Below are 22,781 nucleotides of genomic sequence, written 5' to 3' on the forward strand. Positions count from 1 at the left end.
GTATTTGTACCGAGATGTCGTTATACCTCCGAGATCTATTTATACCTAGGCAATCTTTTCTTCGCTGGCCGAAATAAATGTCCGAGACATAGATCCGAGATGTTTCTGAGTCCACGTGTCTCTAGGGTTAATTTTATCCCTAACAAACGACATTCATTAATGACGGACTTGAATGGGGAACCCTTTTTTTTTTTTTTTTGTCGTAAATTATAATAAAAGGACCGCTGTGCGGCTGGCCTCCACAAGTTCTCCGAAAGATAATTTGGTTTTGATAGTGTTAAAAAAAGTCCTTCAGGAAGAAAGATTCAAACAAAGGGAGTGGTTTATCATATGGGTTGAGGCCCACAAGTCACTACCAACGTTAAGGATGATAGTAATAATAACAAGTTGCGTACATGTGCCAGGAGCTGTGATGTTGATAACGTACAATAGCGAGCAAGTTGTGCGTGCTGATGAGCTCTATAAGCGTCAAGGGTTGTTTCAATGTATGAGCTCCGGCAGGATTCCTCCGCTGAATAAGACAAAATGAAGAAGAAAGAGGCCGGCATCTTAAAACCCCAGCAAATGTTGGTGGGATGAGTTCAATGCGTGTGGACTCTCAGTCCATCTCTGACCACTTGCCATTTTTCTTTTCATGCAGACATGCAGTAGAAAAATAAAAGCATTATATATCGTTGTGAAGACACAATCCTGAGTCAACTTTGTACCCCTAACAATTTTTACTTTTTTTTTTTTTTTTAAAGAAAAGAATCCTTAAAGCTAGTTAGGGCATCACTTTGCCACATGAGAAAGGTGGTCAAAAGTTGTGTCTTGAAGTGGCAAAATATCATATCTCTATTCCAATCAGAATGGGTTAATTGCACAATTAAAAGTGCATAATTTTTACACAACTAAAATATATTGGGGGAACCCATGCATGTAGGCCCAAATTGTGCACTTTTGATTTTGCAAAAATCATTTTCCATTCAGAATATAATAAAAAACGCCCACATTTACATACTTTTTACACACCCACTCATATGGGGTGAGACTTATGTGAGTGGAACACATCCCATGTGAGTGGGGTGTATAAAAAGTGTGTAAATGTGGGTATGTAACAATCATTGCTATTTCCATTCCAACTATGTCTGCCACGTCATGCGCGCGTGTGTGTTAATATATATATATATATATATAGTAATGTTTCTTGCACAATTCTTATATAACTTTTACACAACTCTAATAACCTTTTTTTAATATCAACTATTGAATATTTATGAGATAGAAATTTTCTACAAATCGGTTTGTAAAAAATATTCTACAATCCATATATAAGATTGACATGTGTCCCTTGACATGTGAGAATCACATGTTATTTATATGTGGGTTGTAAGAAATTTCCTACAAACCGGTTTGTAGGAAATTTCTGTCCATATTTATGGCCCACATGTAGGAAAACAAATCTAATGATTGATCATAAAAAATAAATAAATAAAAATAGTTAGAATTATACAAAAGTTGTGTAAGAGTTGTGCAAGAAACATTACTCTATATACATGGAGTTGTGATTAGGGGTGTGCAGAACCCACCTGCACCTGCAAATCCGCCCCGCCCTGCACCAACCTGCCCTGTAAATAACGGATATAAGACATTTCTAGAAATGTACGAACCCTAATGGTGCGTTTGGGTATTGAATATTTCGAATATGAATAATATTCTGAATCTGATTGCGAATTTCAAAGTAATGAAAATGTGTTTGGATGTTGAATATAATTTAGATTCTTTTCGAATATGTGTTTGGGTGTTGAATTTCTGTGATTGAAAAAAAGTGTTTTATAATGGTATAAAGTGATTGGATTGTATGAAAAGTTGTGTATAATGATTGGTATGTTAAAAAATAATAAATTTAATAATAAAAAAAATAACAAAAAAAATTAAAAATTAAAAACTAAAAAAACAAAATTTTTATTTTTATTTAAAAAACAAAACAAAACAAAAAAATAAAAATATAGGAGAGAACCGGCAGCCACCCATTGGGAGGGGGGTGGCCGAGCGCCACCCCGAAATCTATTTGGGGTGGCCCGAAAGCCACCCCCAGGCCACTCGGAGTAGCCGCGCGGCCACCCCCGGCCACAAGGGGTAGCCGCGCGGCCACCCTCGACCCCAGGGGTGGCTCGACAGCCACCCCTAAGGCTTTCGGGCCACCCCTGGATCCATTTGGGGTGGCCCGAAAGCCACCCCTAGGGATCAGGGGGTGGCGCGCGGCCACCCCTAGCCCCAGGGGTGGCCCGAAAGCCACCCCTAAGGCTTTCGGGTGGCTTTCAGGCCACCCGTGGATCCATTGCGGTGGCCCGAAAGCCACCCCTAGGGCTCAGGGGGTGGCGCATGGCCACCCCCGGCACCAGGGGTGGCTTTTGGGCCACCCCGAAAATCCACACGTAGTGGTTCAAAAGCCACCCCCAGGGGGTCGCAGGGTGGCGCTCGACCACCCCTCGACCCCTGGGGTGGCTCGTAGGCCACCCCATTCTCCTATTTTTCTTTTTCTTTTTCTTTATTCTTTTTTTAATTTTTTTGGCCAGCTTTGATTTCTGCAATTGAAAGAAAATGCACCTCGAAATTCACACATCAATTCATGATTTCATCACCTCGAAATTCAAACAACATTCAAAACAATATTCAAGAGGCAGACGAGTTTTATTCACCATGGATCCGGGTTCCGGGTTTTTGAATAAAAACCCGGTTTGAATATTGAACAATATTCGAACCAAACACGCCAACCCGTGATTTATGGGGAAGGTTGCAGTATTAAATTTTTTTCCCACCCGCAGTCCCTTTATACTCATACCATTATATTTTCCCCAAAAAAATTATAAGAGTCACGACTAGGGGTGTGCCTTTGATTTCATCAAATTTTTCCCAAAAAAATTATAGGAGTCACGACTAGAGTCACAAATTGCTCAGATTGTGTACCTTTGATTTCATTCAATACAGTTCTGCACTATCCATTTCATCTCTATTCTTATTACATTCTCATATACACTTCCATCTCTACATTCTCACATACACATACCAATTCAATCTACAATCATAGAAAAGAATAAAAAAGTTCTTTACAGTTGGGTTTGTTGGTAATTCTGGTTCTTTCTTCTTGTTCTTGTTTGTTGGTGAAATTGATTCAATTGGGATTTTCAAATTTTGAACTGGGTTAGCAAGATTATTCTGGTTTTGGGCCCACAAAAAAAAACCCGAACCCGTATGTACCCGTCCTGATCCGTGCTACTCGAGGCCCAGCGGGTTGACCATTCATTATGCGGGTTGCGGATCTCGATTTTCAACCCCGTTCAATGCGGGGCGGGTTGTGGGAAACATGCAAATCCGACCCGCGCCCACCCCTAGTTGTAATTCTTATAGAACAAAATTTACACAACATACTCACATGGAGTGTGACCCATGTTGTGGGTCTTACTCACATGGGTCTCACCTCACGTGAGTGTGTTGTGTAGAAGTTGTGTAAATTTATTGCTTAAATATCATTTCTCATATACGTAAGAGTTGTAATTGGTGCATAACAAAATTGCACAACACATGCACAATACTAGACATATGGAATAAAACCCATGTGATGAATGTAAAATGATAAAAATACTCACAGTGCACAACACCAAGACACAATGGAGTGGGGCCCAAACATTAGGCCTCATTCCATTGTGTCTTGGTGTTGTGCACTATGAGTGCAAGAATCACTCCCTGTGATGAATTTCACTCACATAAGTCTCATCCATGTGTCTTGTGTTAGTGCAATTTTATTGTACAAAAAATCTTTTCACTATGCATAGTCCCACACCTGAACGAATTTGGATCCTCCCATTTGAATGGAGACGGTCCATTCATAATCCGAGTTGCATCTTTGTCCACTTAACAATTTTTAATTTTACGTTTTTTTTTTTTTTTTTTTTTTTTTTTTTTAAGAGAAAAATCCTTAAAGCTAGTTAGAGCATAACTTTGCCACATGAGTAAGGTGGTCAAGAGTTGTATCTTAAAGTGGGCAAAATATCATATCTCTATTCCAATTGGAATGGGTTAGTTGCATAATTAAAAGTGCATAATTTTTACACAACCAAAATATATTGGTGGAACCCATGCATGTGAGTCTAGATTGTGTACTTTTAATTTTGCAAAAATCATTTTCCATTCAGAATATGATAAAAAAAAAAAAAAAAAAAAAAAAAAAAAAAAAAAAAGCCCACATTTACATACTTTTTGCACACCCACTCACATGAGGTGAGACTCATGTAAGTGGAACACATCCCATGATAGTGAGGTGTATAAAAAGTGTGTAAATGTGGGTTTGTAACAATCATTGCTCTTTCCATTCCAACTACGTCTGCCACGTTATGCATATATATGTGAGTAATGTTTTTTACACAATTCTTATATAACTTTTACACAATTCTAATAACTTTTTTTTAAGATCAACTATTGAATATTTATGGCTCACATGTAGAAAAACAAATCTTATGGTTGATTATAAAAAAATAAAAAATAAAAAAAGTAGTTAGAGTTATACAAAAATTATGTAATAATTATGCAAGAAATATTACTCTATATACATGGAGTTGTGATTCTTACATAACAAAATTTACACAACACACTCACATGGATGGGGGACGCATGTTGTGGGTTTCACTCACATGGGTTCTACATCATGAGAGTGTGTTGTGTAAAAATTGTGTAAATTTATTACGTAAATATCATTTCTCATATACATAAGAGTTGTGATTGGTACACAATAAAATTACACAACACATTAATAATTCTAGACACATAAATGAGTCACATGCACGTGAGTCTCATGTCCAAAAATCTTTTCCCTGTACATAGTCCAAAACGTGAACGACTTAAATGGAGAGGAACCTGTTCCCACGTGAACGACCAGGTCAAAGGATGGCTTGACCCAAATACAATTGAGTGATTGACGCCTTGACGGGGGAGCCGGAGGTCAGTGGTTGGCGCACGCGCCATCCTTTTTCCTTTCCCCTTTGACATTCCCTCCCTCCCACGGGCCACAAACAACAAGACTAGTGGATTGTTTGGCAAGTGACATTACAGAACAGAACAGAACAGAACAGAGTAGTGGATTGTTAGTTTTTGAAATTAGTAAAAAGTGATGATGTGATATAAAATAAAAAGAATTTGTATAAAAAAGTAAAAAAGTTTTGTATTGTAGTGAATTTTTTTATTTGAATAGTAATAAAAAATTATTGATGTAATATAAAAAAGTGAAAAAAGTGGAAATGTTTTGACGTTGATTAGTAGTGAAAAGTATTAAAAAATGAAAAAAAAAAAAAAAAAAGAAAAAAAAAAAAAAAAAAAAGTACATAAACAGTACTGTAATGTATTGTTACTCGACAAACAACCCCAAAGTCTGTCTGTCTTAAGGTTGAGTAGTTTTCAAAGGATCTCTTTTTCTTTTCTTGTTTTGTCGTTTCAATTGAGAAAGATGAGCGATGGGTTAGACTTGGTCCTCCCACTGGAGAAGGCCGTGTGTAGCCATGGGCTGTTCATGATGGCACCCAACCAGTGGGACCCTCTCCCCAAGACCCTTCTCCTTCCACTCCGTCTTCTCCACTCCCAACCCCAAGCCTCAGTCCTTGTCCGCGTCTCCCAACCCCACTGGGACCCTCACTCTCTCCATCTCTGTGTTTACGGCACCCACTCCCTCTCCACTCCTCATCGGCAATCACTACTGGTACTCTATTCTCTATTCTTAATTTGGATTGATTCATCTTGGTGGGCATTATTGTAATTGAGATTAATTTATAGGTCCAGGTTTCGCGAATGCTGCGCCTGTCGGAAACCGAGGAGAGGGCTGCGAGAGAGTTCCGAAAGATGTGGACCAAGGGAGCAGATGCGGATGGGAGCTTTGGTGGCACTGGCAGGGTGTTCAGGTCTCCTACGTTGTTTGAGGACATGGTCAAGTGCATTCTCCTCTGCAACTGCCAGTGAGCTCCTAACTTTTAACTTTCTCTTCTCATACATTCTCACCACTTCTCCCATACCACCTGCTATTGCTAATGCAACAAAGTCAAGTGCTTCAATTCTTGTTTTGATTTTAAATTGTTGTAAAGGATGGAGTTTATGAAAACGGCTGCCTTTGTAATTACACTTCATCCTGCGGCTATTGTTAACTAATTTACATATCTTATCCCTCATTTTAAATATTTATCTGATCTAGTCAAAAGCTTCCGGAACCAAATCTGCAGAGTAATAATTATCTTTTCAACTGCCTCTCCACTTGCTGTTGACTGCTGTTGACTGCTGTTTAATCACGGGTTAACGTGTGTTGCGTTGTGCCCCCTCTTGCTTATCGTGTAGGGCACGTAATGCCATTATTGTCATTAAGAATCTGACAAGTTTGACACTCTCAGAAACGACATCATAACCCACAAAATTATTTTCATTAAAAAATTACTCGATATAGGTTCAATACATTACTTGCATCATATCCTTGTTTAATTTAGTACGCTAGTAGAAGTAGATGTTAAAACTCTCCTATTTACCCAGACAAGACCATTGGCATACCCCTTGGAGTTGGAGGAGTTATGCAATGGGATTGGGTGCAAAATACTGTAGGAAAGAAGTCAGCAATTTTGTATAACTAGTGTTGAATGTGTCAAAAAATAAAATAAAAAATAAATAAAAAACACTTTCTTCCTTCACTCAACGTTGCAAACTGAACAGACTCCAGAAAGTAGGGAAACTAATGTTTCTAAAGCCAATTAATGATAACCTTCACAACTTCAATAGGTGGTCCAGAACCTTAAGCATGGCGAGAGCACGTTGTGAGCTTCAGTTGGAACTGCAGAGTCGATCTTCATGCATGTCCTCCACTGAAACTGGAGGATGAGTTACTGAAGCTAGCAATACCAAGCCTAAGAGCCCAAAAGCTGAGAATGAGGACTTTGTTCCCAAGACACTTGTAGGAAAAGAGACAAAGACAAAGCTTAAGGCATCCAAAGTTTCCACAAATTCGACAAAGCTTGCGGAGACCGAAGCGGAGTTGGGAGCAAATGCTTATTTGAGGACAGACTCTGTCCAAACTAAAGCTAAGAACTTGAGTTCAAACGTCCTTCCAACTAGTGTAGAAGATGATTCATGTCAAAACTGCAAAAGTTGTCAGGCTACTGGAGAACTATACAAGACTGACTCATGTTTGCTCACTATGTCATTGTTTTGAAGGGCAAGAATTTGATGCCTATGGTATGGTAGGAAATTTTCCTAGCCCAAGAGAACTAGCAAACCTTGATTAAAGTTTTCTGAGAACACACTGCAATCTCGTCTACAGAGCAAGTCGCATATTGAAACTTGCTCAGGGTATTGTTGAAGGCAGAATTCAACTGACACAGCTTGAAGAAGCCTGTAAAGGAGCAAGCTTATCCAGCTACAATATGTTGGATGACCAGTTGAAAGGAATCGATGGATTTGGTCCTTTTACATGTGCCAATGTGCTTATGTGCATGGGATTTTACCACGTCATCCAACTGATTCTGAAGCTATCAGGTATTTAAGACAGGTATTCATTTGGTTCTTCCTCTGCCTTTATCAGTAGTATTGAAAATGTGTCTGGTATGATTGAAGTTTTTCTTAATAAAATGCAGGTCCATGCAAGAAAATCCAACTTTCAAACAGTGTAGAGAGATGTTGAATATATCTATGGGAAGTATGCACCATTTCAGTTCTTGGCATACTGGTATATGATACAACAACTCTAATTTTGTATTGACTATAGCTTCTTCATATTTTCCTATCATGCTTTTGTAATCCTTCATAATTAGTTTCACTACATAATATTTCCTCTATTTTCTATTAGGTCTGAACTCTGGCACTTCTATGAGAAAAGATAAACCTTAGGATGCAATATATCAAGTGCTTTGTCAATCGGCTTAACACAAAGCTGGTTATGATCATTGAAAACCTTAGGAAACTAGCGCAAGCTTGTCCAATGGAAGGTGATACATAACTGCATCAACGTGGAGTGGGAAAAGAACAGAGATTAATGCATATTGGTGGAACAATTATTCACCGATCGATATTCATGATGCCTCTATTTAGCACTCTCTTGCTTTTAGCATGAGCGCATGCAAGTGTGAATATTAGAACATAAATCAATCTTCTGATGTTCAGCAGACGTGCAATTTGTCTTATGGGATTTGTTTTGAACATTGAATATTATGATTAAACTTGAGATAAGTCCTATTGAAGTAACTCAAAAGTTTTTCCTTCAAAAAGTAGCAGCAGTTCATGTCACTAAATCAACTCAAACTGACCACCAGTTAATACAAGTTGAATAAAACTAGCTCCAAGTAATCTAGGGGTTTGCCTTGTTTCGCCTACCCGGCGTCCGGTTACTGTGCGGGGATAGTGTTTTGAGCATCAGGTGTTTGTGGGTCTCTTAACTGTGTGGCTCTTTTTCGTCGAAAATTTAAACATCCTCTGGGTCGGCCACTTGGGTTCTGGGTGTTTTTTTTGAGATGGAGATAAGTTTTATCGTGGAGTCGAAGACTTATGTTTTCTCAATTCTGGATGGGTCGTCAACGCTGAAGGTGGGGGAGAAGAGAAAAAGTTTCTCCGGCGAAATTTTCATTAGTTCTTCGTGTTCTGGGTGGCTGGCTTTGACGTTGGAGAATCTCGTGGGTTATCTGAAAGATCAAGTCTTCATCAAATCTTTCATGGAAGGATTGAGAGTCTTGATTGCTCGAAGAAGGTGTAACCAAGCCGGCCGTTTCTTAGAGGCAGCATCATTTGAGATGGGTGGACGGAAAGGGTTTATACTAATCCCTGATGGACGTGGAGGGTGGGGTTGGATCAAATTCTCCGACAAGCTGAGAAAGGCCATAGTTTCCTTCTCTGCTTTAGTGGGATAGGGGTCTGGGTCCTTTCATGATTCAGTGGAGAATAAGGGGAAGGAAGTAGAGGCATGGCCAGGTTTGGTTCCTTTCACGAAGGGGCCCTCCTTTGTGGAGGTGTTGAAGGCAGGCTCGGCTGCTGTAGTGAAGAAGGTGCCTATCGTGGGGGATCGTTTTTCCAGGAGAAAGGTTACACCGGTGGAACAGTGTGATCTTGACCTTCTACCGGCAGTGAGGGTGTTAGATGCAAATCTGAGGTCGACGTTGGACTGTTCTACCTTGGAGTCTTCTTCGTTTAATCTGTTGGGTAAGGACCAGCCTCTCCATCCGCTGGGTAAGACTTATCTTCCACATGCGAGTTTGAAATTTGAAATTTCAAAGTTGCGCACGTGGAGTAAGCGGGTCATAGGGTTCAACATGGTTTTGGGCCGGGCTGTTAAGAAGCTTCTGGGCCGGCTTGCAAGGTATGGACTGAGACGAAAGGGCTTGTGTTTGGTTCGTCTCATGCCAAAACCTAGATCCTCCTGCTCGTCGAGTTTCATGCCGGAGACGACGCTGGTGGCATCTTCTGGGCTGTGCGAAGACATTCTGCCTGAGTCGATGATGGAATTTTCTTATGGGGATCCTCTGTGAGAAGACAGACCTAGGGGTGGGTCGTCTCTGGTTAAGTCGGCTCCTCCGTTTGTCTTCCCTCCTCTGCTGACGGCGAAGATGCCGTCTCCGGCGACTTTGGCTGCACCTCCGGCGTTGACTTGGCTTTTGTGTGGTGCAGAGCTCTCCGTCTCAACTTTTCCTTCTCCCTTAGGGGCCTTTGAGTTGGGGAAGAAGATTCGTTCATCCCCCTCCCCCTTGCTGCAAAGTCGCTCATTTTAGCATTATTACAGGAGGGCTAGGGAGCTCAGGGTAGGGCATTCTGTGTTATGGAGTGATGGGTTTTTATTAGACTCTTTGGAAGCCTCGAAGCTATCTGCAGGACCTACTCTTTTTAAGGTTACGGGTAGAGAGTTTCATGCGAAAAAAAAAGACAGAGACTCCAGCAAAACATGGTCTATTTAGGAAGGGATTTCTCAATCGTCCCACGATTGTTTCTGTCCCTCCCGTTTTGCCGTGGGAGGTCAAGGACGTCAGGGTAGCAGGACCTTCCTCTCCTCCGAGTGGCTGCATTATTCCTCATTCCATTGAAGGAAATGGTTTCTCCCAATCTCGGAATTGGCCTGTCGGTTTTGATTATAAGGAAGAGATCGTAGTTTGGGAGGAGGAAGATGATTATTGGGAGGGATTGCCCTTAGATTGGGCATTGGAAGGGGATTTTGGGGAAGAGGCCTTGGCAATTAGGGATGCCATGGAAGAAGATTTTCAGTGGGAGAAGATGATTGCGCGCCAAGAGTCTAAAGAAAAAAGGAAGCTCTTAATTTGCATAGTTCCATCAATTATGGTGTTGCGAAAGATCCCTCTAGGGGTAGGAAAGGCAAGGCACACATGATGTAGGTTTGTGTGCTTTGGTGGGTGGTGGGTTGTTTAGTATCTTACTTGGGTTCTATTGTAGTTTGTATTAGGGTTTTTCTTCGATTTCGAGGGTTTAGGTTTTATTGGTTCTGTTAGGTTTTACGCTTTCATTAATGAAGTCTTCTTACTTATTAAAATATATATATATATATATATATATATATATATATATATATATATATATATATATATATATATATATATATATATATATATATATATATATATATATATATATATATATATATATATATTATGATTAATACAAGTTATGTGGGCATTAACAAGGATTAAGTGAGAAAGAGTCATTATGTTTAGAGAAATGTTATATACTACACCATCGTCTCACCCACATTTTATTAGATTGATGTGACAATGTCCATGGGGCTGGCAATTTTGACACAACCCAACAACCCGACACGAAATTAGCGAGTTTGAGTCTAGCTTAAACAGGTTTGGATCATAAACGAGTCGACCTATTTATGACCTGTTTAACTCAGTCGGCGGGTCCCCGTGGGTGACCCGCCAGACATGATTAACTTTTTCTTCTTCTTATTTTTTTCTTTTTCTTTTTCTGTTTCTTTTTAAAAAAAAAAAAAAAAAAAGGAATGGGATTGTTTCTGATTTTCTGTTTTAGGCTTTTAGCCGAAATCACAAAACACAAAAGTTCAAAAGAATCAAAAACCTAACTTCTTTTCCTTTTCGGGTTTTCCTTCAGCTGAATTAGCTCCGCCTTCCTTTCTCTTCTTCTTCAGCCCCGCGCCATCGCCGCCCCATCTTCTTCCTCCTGTAGTCCCGCTGGACGCCTGGACCCGCTCGAGTCGACGCTCTCTCTCTCAGTCTCGCTAGTCTCTGCTCTCTGCTCGACGCTCGCTGCCGACTGCCTACATCGCAAAGCTCTCCCCGTCTCTCTCTCTCTCTCTCTCTCTCTCTCTCTCTCTCTCTCTCTCTCTCTCTCTCTCTCTCTCTCTCTCTCTCTCTCTCTCTCTCTCTCTCTCTCTCTCTCTCTCTCTCTCTCTCTCTCTCAAGCTGTCAATCAAATGTCATTGGACAGTAATAAGGGATTAAAACAAGATGTGCCAACTAGATGGAATTCAACATATCTTATGCTTGAGAGTGCAATTCATTATAGGCGTGCTTTTGCTTATTTGGAGATGACTAATAAAAACTATACGTTTTGTTCTAATTCACTTGAGTGGGAAAAGGTGATTGATATCAGTAGTTTCTTGAGTTGCTTTTATCGTGCTACATGTGTTTTTTCTAGTACCAAATATCTCACAGTCAATCAATACTTTCCCGTGATTGCATTGATTTATGTGAACTTGAAGCAAGAACTTGTGAGCGGAGATGGATATAAGAGATTAAATGGCAAGTCAAATGATCTCTAAATTTGAAAAATATTGGTCAGAATTCAGTTTAGTGTTGGCCATTGCAGTTGTCTTAGATCCTCGTTACAAGCTGCGCCTTGTAAAGTACTACTATACGAAGATTTATGGAGCTGAATCTCAAGAGTATGAGAATGTGACGAAAACGTTAACCAAACTTTTTATGGAGTATAGTGCTCCTACAACTTCAAGCTCCACAGTTGTTCAGCCTCAAGAAGGCTCAGATTGGGAAAAGGTAAATAATATCAAAAGTTTCTTAACTTGTTAGTAACTTAGTAGATATACTCATAATCACTTACTAATTTTATGTTTATATTATCTCTTTTTATATAGGATTTTCTAGCATTTGATGGAGTCGATCCTGATGCACAAAAGATTCAATTGGAACTTTATTTGGATGAACCCAAGTATTTGGAGAAGAATACGACATTTGACATCTTTTCATTTTGGAAAGAAAATGAATTTCGTTATCCTGAAATAGCTGCAATGACTCGTGATATTTTGAGTATTCTTATTTTTACTGTTGCTTCAGAATCCACTTTTAGTATTGGTGAACGTGTAATTAATCAGTATAGGAGTTCATTCAAGCCTGATATTCTTGAGGCATTGGTTTGCACTAGAGATTGGTTATATAGAGAGCAAGGTAATATTAGTTATTTGCATATTTAATTTCTTTATTTACTTGTATTTTTTTTATCTTACTTTAATGACATTAATTACTTTTATCTTTTGATATAGAACAAACTTTAATGAAAGTGGATAACGAAGAAGATGATGTTTTAACATTGGATAGTACCAGTTCCTGTGAGATCCCCTGTTCTTTCTTTTGTTCTTATGTTATTGTTTGTGTTTTAGCATGTGAGGCAGAATGACTAAACTTTGCTTGATGCTACATGCAATTGGTATACGGTTAAAAAGTTAAATTGTTGAAAGTGAATGCTGTTAGTAGACATCTTAAATTAATAAAAAGGTTCACTTTATGTCTTTGTATAGTGGGTAAGGCATACTAAGACCAACTGATTGTTTGTGTACATATATTATATAAGCCATGCTAACAGATCATGTTTGTCATGAATTCATATATTATATAAGCCAGATGTAACAGTGAATAGCTGATTTGTTTGTGTACATACACATACTTGTTTCACTTGAATTGTTGCTTTGATTGAATTATATGCTTACTCCTACAAGTAGCTAGAGGATTGTACTTCAGGATCACATATTTTGGCTTGAACCATACTGAAAAAACAAATACTTGATAGAAATTCTCCATATTTGATTATCATCCTCTGTTTTTTAGCCATAAAGATAATCTTCAGAACTTTTTCACCTCTCAATGTAATTACTCTATTTTTTTCCTTTAGGTATTGGAGCTGAATGACAAAGATGGGCATGTCAAACTAACCTGCGTTGGACCCAAGTTGATGGACAATGAGCATATTTGTAGGTCATTCAAGGAATCAAGAGTAGACAATTATGATGTAGTTTTTGGCATTTGTAAATTTGTAATGATGATTTTTTTTTTTTTTTTTTTTTGTTATTTGGTTAGACAATTAAGCATATTAAGTGATTTGGTGCTAGCCTACTAGGAGTTTAGAGATGAATTGCTAAAACTATTATTATTTCATTTAAATACCAAAAAAAAAACACTTTTAAGCAAAATGGGTCAAACGGGTCGTGTCAGGTGACCCGTGAAATTGTTGTGTCGTGTCATGTCTGGAGCCCCGACCCGTTAACATAAACAGGTCGTGTTTGGATCTAGCTTAAAAGGGTCGCGGGTCTTAACGGGTCGTAAACGAGTCATGTTGGGTACCTGTTTTGCCAGCCCTGTGTCCATCAGCTCTTAGATCAATAACCCTTGTTAGAAAAAAAAATAAATAAATAAAATTAAGGGCTGATAGACACTGCCACATCAACCTAATAAGATATGGTGGGATGAGTGTGTTGTTTTTGCATTACTCTTATGTTTAACTAGCCTATAACCAACACGTGCTATGCGCGATTTTTTTCATTATAATTTAATTTTAAAAATATTTTATATATTACTATATTTGTAATATATCTTAGTAAAACTATGCCTTTGATTCACAAAATTCTAAAGTTTTTTTTTTTTTTTTTTTCAAATATCATATAATCACTGAGAAACAAAGTGAAGGATAAAAACAAAGGATTGAAAAAATAAAATTAAGCCTAATGAGGAGATCGGGATCGGGTGCAATAAGAATCAAAACTAAGATGTGAGCTCGATTTAGGTTGGAATCATGTGCGATGCAAGCGTGTAGGTGCATGGAAAGGAACTCGTGAGCTCAGGTTGTGACGACCCTTTTTTTTTTTTTATACAAACCATTTGCTTAAACATTAATCTCTTAAAATGCAAACGGATCCTCACAATGGCACGACGATGTGTCGCGAAGCCAACATATGGTACATACCCCATAATATGTACCTGGTAAATTAGAGTACAACATCTAACTACTATGCAGCGGAAAAACATAAACTCAATAGCAGAAATCACATCTTAAACATCTATCATAAATTAATAAAAAGAGCAATTTACCATCTATGTGTTTAAGTCTTTCATCAATATAAATACATAACAAAGTTGGCTTTATACAAAACAAGTGACACAGGCGTCACAAGCTATAGTAAAATTTACAAAACTGAGGACGTCCATGGTCCCGCAATTACAACCGTCGCAGCGAGCTTTGGTCATAATATCTCAACTGCACGTCTACAACCCCATCAACTACGACCCGAGTACCTACAGCCAAAGGGACATCATCTATACGGTGTGGGGGTTTGCCACATCCATATAAATGAAATGATGAGTTCACCGCCTCAGTACATAATACCGAGACCTCAGTAATATTAAACTAACTGAGTTTTCCAAATGAACCAACTTTTCTTTTTAGTCTCGCGTACACTATAACAGCTACCAATTTATAGAATTTTGTTTGAAAACCCCCATAGCTGATATAGCAAACACTGACTATCAGAAAACATTTAAAACATACTATGTAGTTGGACCCATACGTAGAAGTTCCATTGGCTTGGAAGCAACCACGTAAACCCACCTACAATAATACTTTTATGTTGTGGCTCAAATGCACATAGGTCTAACGTTATTAACTGTGATAACACTGTACCTCAGGGCATTACAACTTCATGTCAAAGCACATAGTTGTCCATGCGGTTACTAGAGTAAGACTCTGATATCCAAGCACTTCTTACTGATGTGCCACAATCCATCTACCTACTCTCAAGCCACACTGATATCGCAACCAATAGCGTCAAAACCAAGCACACTAAGCTTAAAACATGCCATCTCGCTCTTTAGTACAAGCTTACTATCATTTTCCGAACATGGTTAACACGGAATCCTAGGGCATTACAACTTCATGTTGAACACGTAGTTGTCCATGCGGTTACTAGAGTAAAACTCGGGTATCCAAGCACTTCTTACTGATGTGCCACGACAATTCATCTACCTACTCCTAGGACAATGTATTTCTCATACCGAACCATGACAATATTCTTGTTCATCCAAGCTCAATGTTCTAAAATTATGCAACTAGACGATAGCAGTATACATAAGCTCTTTTGCCATTAAAACTCTTAGGCATACTAATACGTCTAGGATAAAAACTACAATATTCTATATCATGAAAACATCACACAATTTAAATCATGCTATATGCTATGCATGCTACTATGCTGCTGTTAAACTGCTGAACTGAACTGTTACTAGGCTACTGCTGGGTTACTGCTGAGTTATTGTATGCTTTATGCTCTATGCTTTTTGCTTGACTAGTAAATATTGTCTTTCTGTATCATGCTGGTAAATCATTCTTTGCTAAACATTTTACTATTTCATCTCAAAACATGCAACATACTATACTATACAAACTATCATTGATATATTTGAACATACTCTAAAATACTCAAACCAAGCAAAACAAATATATTCAACATACAGTTGGTTCATATTTATAAAACATATATATTTTGCAATTCTATAATATATAAAAATAACCGTTTCTCAGTGAGTAAAATATCACCTGGCTGCATTGGACTCACGACTCTAACTCTACATTGAAGGACCCATTGAAATCTCCAATGATGACACGATCCTGCAAATACTTATAACATTAGATTACACTATGGAACTCTACACTCTATGACACATAAACTATCCGCGTGCTCACACGTCACATTACCCGTGTCTATGTCTAGTTAAGTACCCTAAATTATTGTTAAGTTATCATTTAGGTTTTAGTTCATATTATATTACATTTATTAACACTAAGGTGCGTTTATTTTTCTTAAGCGCATTCATTATTGTTGTATTACGTTAGTTTTACTAACCATTTTATAACTTGTCATGTACTTACTAAGTTGGCAATATATATTTATACATATACGCCATGTACATGTATATGTATATATATATATACATACATATATATACATATACACATCTAACACTTAAACCTAATCCATTAGTACACATAAATACTATATGGATATGGTTAGGTGAATTAGTTATTAGGTTGTCACATAATGGATTTATATTACACTTATATGTTCTATAAGTCTTCTAACTTATATTTACAAGCTTAGGGTTATTTGAGTAATTTATAGTCCTTTAACATTATTATTAATTACTAACCATTTAGGTAGTTTAGATTTAGGACTTTGATCTTATAGCATTGCAATTTAGTAACACCTATTACTTTAGGTTACTAATATTTACACATACAAAAACTTGAGATATATACATAGGCCTAAGAGCTAAGCATTATACATGGGTTCAATTTACTTTTAGTCCACCACAATTCTAATAATGATACCTCATCATCTATCACTCATTTTACTTCACCATTTGTTTCCCTTCCTTCTCTGAGATTCTTCTTTTAATTTATCTAAACTCGTTAGCCATATACTACCAAGAATATCCTCCAACTATTTCAACAACCTTCCATAAGGATCCACCATCCCTCCTCTACACATATTTGGCCATTACAAATAAATCATCAAGCTTAAAACTCTCACATACAAACCTAACACAAATAAACATTTAAATGAACATACCCAAAAATCAACTCCAAATTTCAGATTCCACCAACAATACACCCAATGAACACCATACCAAATCAGCAACCTATTCTAGATTGTTAAACACAAAATAACATCACTGAAACCGAAACCCACATACAAAATATACCATTAGGCCAATTCCGAAAATCATAGCATAAGCCCTAGATTTTAACCTAAACCAAACCCAATCAAACTTTCATCCTCATTTAGCACAATCTTTAAATTATAAACATCAACAACTCATTCATCAAAATCATCAACCCATAAATTCACCATAAACCCTAGATTCATATTTAACAAAAGTCATAGCAATCCACCAAATTTCTTCCCAAAACTTAACCTAATTCTGAAAATCATCAACCATAAACATCCCCAATTTCAGAACCTATTCTCAATTTCTGATTTCACCTCAATACCCCCATTCAGATTTACAATAAAAAATCTTAAACATCAACCATTGAAAATCAACCCAAATCAAACCTAAATATCATACCCATAAAAATCTAGCTTCAAGAACACCAACTAATGCTTTAACACCAAACAACCAAAAATCAATAAAGCTCCAAATACTGATCGGCCGAACCCTCATCACCAACTAAAACCATCAACCCCCAATTACACATACACATACAACCCATCGATCAAACCAACCTCAACCCACACCTAGAAAATGATCTACCACAATCACGGCTCAGCCGTTCCAAGAATCCAAACAAAATACCCATATCAACCAATAATAAACCTAAATGAAATCACAAGAGTTACAAGGAATTACCTATAGAAAAAATCCCCACAAATCACCGAAAATCGCACTAGGAGTCACCGAAATTCGACCCACTGCTTCACCGGCGCCGACCACCGTCATCCAGCCACCAACCGGACCTTCAAAAGGACCGGGTCTCACTCAGGTCTCCCTCACGGATCCACCAGATTTGCTCTTTTCTCTCTCTCTCCCGAGTCTCATCTCACTCAATCTCTCGATCTCACTCTCTCATTCACCGCATCTCTCTCTGTTTGGTGTCTCTCGGGTGGAAGGGAAATGAAGAACAGAGAAGAGGAAAGAAGAAAGAAAGAAAAGAGAAGAAGGAAGAGTGCTGCGTCGAGTGGGGAGAAAAGAAAGAAGAAGAAAAGAAGGGAGAGGTCGTGGTCCAAAGGAAGAAAATGGGAGAAAAGAAAAGAAAGAAAATGGAGGTGAGACACGTGGCGCGAGGTGAGTGGCTAGGAGAAGATAATGAAATCCTCCCAACCAACCGGGTAACGCCACATGGCAAGGGGGAGATTTCTTTTATTTTTAAAACCCTCAACTTATGTGAATTAAAGTGGGACCCCATTTAATTAAAACCATTTTATTTAATAATTAACATTTGACCCCACATATTTTAAACCACCTTCTTATTAATACAAATAATTATTTATTCAAGTAGGACCCACTATAATAATTATTATTCTTTCAATTATTTTATATTAAGCTTATTTTATTTTGATAACACAATTATTATTACTAAAAATAAAATTATTAATCCTATCTATTTAGTAAATACGATTTATTAATTGATAAATCGCCTATTAAATTTCTTGGTCTTTACACAGGTCACCAAGTAAGGATCTAGTTGAGACAGGCGTGTAGGTGCATGGGTCTCATGTGCAAGTCAATGAGCGGCATGTGACAGCGTGTGCACCAGTGTGGCAGTGTGGTCGAAATAATGTTGGCCCGTGAGGGTGCATCCAGCAAATTCTTCAGGTTGTTTCCCCGTGAAATTAATTAACTAAAAAGTTAGGGGTAATTACCTTTTTCCCCCATCAACTACCAGCCATTGTCAACATGCCCCCATGAACTGACACCTCGACCAAAAGAGAGCATCCAACTATCAACTTTACACACTTTACCCCATTCCGTCAGTTTAATTCGTAAAAAGACATAAATGCCCTCAACTTTTTTAAACATATTAATTTTAATATATTTTTTTATTAATTACTGTTGGAGGGCATTTTGGTCTTTAAACCAAAATTAACGCCCAAAAATGGAATATTCCGTCCAAGTTAACGGAATTCCTTGACGGAAGGGGGCAAAGTGTGTAAAGTTGGTAGTTGAATGCTCTCTTTTGGTCGAGATGTCAGTTCATGGGGGTATATTGACAATGGTTGGTAGTTGATGGGGGAAAAGGTAATTACCCCAAAAAGTTAATATTGCAATGCCACTTGCAGCGCTTCCAAATTAATTAACTAGTAATTAACTTTTATTTCTTATATGTGTAAGTTGTACAATAGAATGATCTATTTATTTGCTTCTTTTTATGTTACTTGGGTTATTGTTTCCCTTTAAGGGAGACTACTGTATTTGAATTTTTGTTGGTACCTCTCTTTAGTGCAGTCCTATTTTCGAACTCTAACAGCGCTTTTACTGCTTCAGCCATCTTTTAGTGGTTGTTGCTATTTCCAAGTGTGGTTGCAGATAGGCTTGTCCTAATCTGTTCTACTTTAGCTTTTATAACTGCCTTGTGCGGCCTATTGAGAGGACCGGGTCATTTGTTTGACCCATTTCCTACCTTTTATAATCATTCCAGCGTTGTTTTAGTTTGGTTTGGGTCTACTGTGACGACCCTTTTTTTTTTTTTTTTTTGAAAACATGCAAACGGATCTTCACAGTTGCACGACTATTTGTCGCTCAGCCAACATAACGTACATATTTCATAACATGTACCTGATATTCAGAGTTACATCTAACACAGCGGAATATAAATAATCAATGTGCAGCGGAACACATCATAAGCGAAAATACATCTAATACATGACGATTATTTACAACAAGAGTCATTTACAAGTCTATCTATTTAAGGCTTATAAAACACATTACACTAATTACATACCATAACACAGGCTCAACAAATACATGTGCCACGTAGGACACGAGGCATAAATAAAATACCCAAAATACGGACTACCCATGAGTCCGTGACTTATGACTGTCGCGATATGCTCCAATCATAGCATCCCATGTGCTAGGTGGACGAGTCAATATCTATATCTGCAAAACCTGCAACCAAAGTATTAACGTCTGTACAGTTGCGAGGGTTGCCGCACCCATACAGGTGGAATTATGAGCCCACCGTCTTAGCATAAATAAATACACTAAGACCTCAAAGGTATACTATTCACTGAGTTTTCGCAAAGAACCAACTTTTCTTTTCTAGTCATGCGTACACTATAACAGCCATCAACTTTATAAACTTTTGTTTGAAAACCCCCATAGCTGATATAGCAAACACCGACTACTAGAAAATATTTAAAGCATACTATGCGGCTGGGACTTAGAAAACAATAGCATTTAAATCATGCAACCATCCGATAAAAATATACATAAGCTCTTTTTCATTGAGACTCTTATGTATAATAATACGTCTAGCAAAACTACTCATAATGTAAAAACACCACACTCATAAAAACAATGCTATACATGCTCATGCAAGTTTCCTCATGGAAATGAATCCATGCCTCATGGGAATTAACCCAAGTTCCTCATGGAAATTAATCCAAGCCTCATGGAAATTAATCCAAGCCTCATGGGAATTAACCCAAGTATAGTTTCCCGTGGGCTATAAACCTCACTTCGATGCACGTTTAGCGTTCATATGCTCATGCCTCAAAAAAAATATACATATACTTTCTAATTTCATGAACATGCTTTAAACTCATGCTTCCGATGTAAATTCATAAACAATTTAACACATCAATTCTTCTATCAATATTTCTGTAATTTAAATCCCTACAACATCTCACAATCAAATCATTCAAATCAGTTTAAATCACACTTTTCAGTTACATATCATTTCTCATAAACATCATTGATACTTCAACATAATTGAAACTACTTAAAACATCCAAAACATATTGTCAATATACAGTCGGTTCGGATTTATAAAACACATATTTTGCAATTATATAATATATGAAAAATAGTAGTTTCTCAGTGAGTAGAATACTCACCTTGGTTGCGCGGATTTAAGCACTAGGTCTCCTAGACACCACCTTGCAATGTATCACTGTGGAATAATACATTGCACTATTTAGCACTTTAAATAATTAACACCCTAATTAGCACTTGAATCGCTCAAGGCTAAACCGTTGGAAAACTCATAATATTTTTAAGGGTTCCAAACGTCTACCCATAAGTCCTAGACACTAATTAAAACTCAAACAATACTAACTCAAAGTATTTACTAAGGGTTAGATATTAAAATTACTATTTAACTATTTACTCATAATATTAATTACTAACCCGCAATTAATTTCACTAACCCATAAATTATTTTCACTAACACTTTTATAATAATATTAGCCATAAAATTATATTCACTAATCTCTAAATTATTTATCACCAACATTTTCTCAATATCATTAACACATTTAAAATAACATTAACCCATAAAAAAATCTTAGGGTTAACTTCGCAAATATTATTTAAACTAAATACCCATAATTATTTATTTTTACTAACATTAGTACCTAACCCATAAATACTTATTTTTACAAAACCCATAACTAATTTAGGATTAATCATCACAATAACAACAATTAATCCACCAACTAATAATCTAGGTTTTAAACACTAAAAACTCCAAATTAATTTAACCTATCAAATTAAGGTTTCTAATTTTAAATCATAATTTATAAAATACTACCCCAAACACAATATTATTAACCCAATAGCTTTTACTAATGGTTAATCACATAAAAATTCAATTAAAATTAAATACCCAAAAGTTAGGGTCGAGGAAACTCACCAAAAATTCCACCAAATGTAAATCCAACACTTGGAGAGTGTTTAGCAAACTCCCCACAACAAATCCTAAGGACACATAAAATCAAACTCATATATCTTTAGATTTAATCTAAAATCTTAAAAACCAAGAGTTTGCGAAAATACCTCAAACCAATCGGTAGAAACGTAGATTGAGTTTCGTAGATCACGTTACCGAAATCAGATTGAAGATCGGACCGTTGGATCTTCGTAGATCAAAAATTTTCTATAAAAATCATTAAGAAAAATAAGAAGAGGCCCTGCCTCTTTTCGAAAAATGAAAAGAAAAGGCCATTTGGCCTTCTCTCTAAAACAAGGTGCACTGCGCCTTGTTTATTATTATTTTTTTTTTTTCTGCAAGAAAGGGCCACTTGGCCCTTCCTTTTAGTGAAGGTGGAGCGCAGGCGCCCCACACTTCTTTTATTTTATATATATATATATATATATATATATATATATATATATATATATATATATATATATATATATATATTACTTTTGACTTTTCTTTTTTTCTTTTAATTTTAATTTTTCTTTTCTTTTTCTTATTTCTTTTCTATTTTAAATTCTTTAATTCTTTTCTTTTCTTTATTTAATTTTATTCATTATTTTATTTTATTTAATTTTTCATTTCTAATTTCTTTTCTATTATTTCTATTTTCTATTTTCTTTGGGCTTTAAAAATATCCATTTGCATTTTTAATTACACTAAAATAATTTTAATTAATTATTTACTTAAATTTTATACTCTAATTATTTAATAATGTCCCGGACATTACATCTACTGTTGGGGAGCCAACCCCTTTTTCATTCGTAGGATCGTCAACTTCTTCCTTTTGGATCAGAAGTGAGAATGATCCTCCTTTATAACCCTTTTCCTTATTCAATTAAAAAAAAAAAAAAAAAAAAAGGAGCGAGGCCAATGAAAAAAATGAACTACACTAATTATAAAATCAAGAAATAATACCTAAAATATTTACAATAGCAAATATGATAGTAAATAAATAATATTACCATAATATGCTGAGAATATTATTAAAATATATATTCTTGCACAAATATGGTAATATTGTAACAAAGGTAATATACTAACAATCTTCAATGGTATCA

General features: G+C 36.8%; 1 protein-coding gene and 1 long non-coding RNA gene across 5 annotated transcripts in view; one reads left to right on the forward strand and one right to left on the reverse strand.

Annotated features, from left to right (window-relative positions):
• LOC133881410 (uncharacterized) overlaps nucleotides 1-13,318 on the forward strand; it is a 60,637-nt gene extending 47,319 nt beyond the window's left edge. The window contains exons 1-4 of one of the 4 annotated variants that reach the window (XM_062320346.1): nucleotides 5,475-5,728; nucleotides 5,803-5,981; nucleotides 7,638-7,729; nucleotides 13,141-13,318. In XM_062320346.1, coding sequence (XP_062176330.1) covers nucleotides 5,480-5,728; nucleotides 5,803-5,981; nucleotides 7,638-7,729; nucleotides 13,141-13,157 — 537 coding nt within the window. In that variant the 5' untranslated portion in view covers nucleotides 5,475-5,479 and the 3' untranslated portion in view covers nucleotides 13,158-13,318. Of the gene's footprint in view, nucleotides 1-5,474; nucleotides 5,729-5,802; nucleotides 5,982-7,637; nucleotides 7,730-7,849; nucleotides 8,166-13,140 lie in introns of those variants that run through there. The other 3 variants (XM_062320345.1, XM_062320340.1, XM_062320339.1) reach the window with 3 other exon arrangements.
• A 6,292-nt stretch (nucleotides 13,319-19,610) lies between these two features.
• Nucleotides 19,611-21,985, reverse strand: LOC133882514 (uncharacterized). The gene is made up of 4 exons (XR_009902679.1): nucleotides 21,798-21,985; nucleotides 21,655-21,719; nucleotides 20,858-20,913; nucleotides 19,611-19,928 (listed from the first exon to the last, which is right to left on the reverse strand). It is a non-coding gene; the product is annotated as an uncharacterized LOC133882514 (long non-coding RNA).
• Nucleotides 21,986-22,781: the final 796 nt, after the last annotated feature.

The sequence above is a fragment of the Alnus glutinosa genome, chromosome 11 (assembly GCF_958979055.1).
Source record: "Alnus glutinosa chromosome 11, dhAlnGlut1.1, whole genome shotgun sequence".
NCBI lineage: Eukaryota > Viridiplantae > Streptophyta > Magnoliopsida > Fagales > Betulaceae > Alnus > Alnus glutinosa.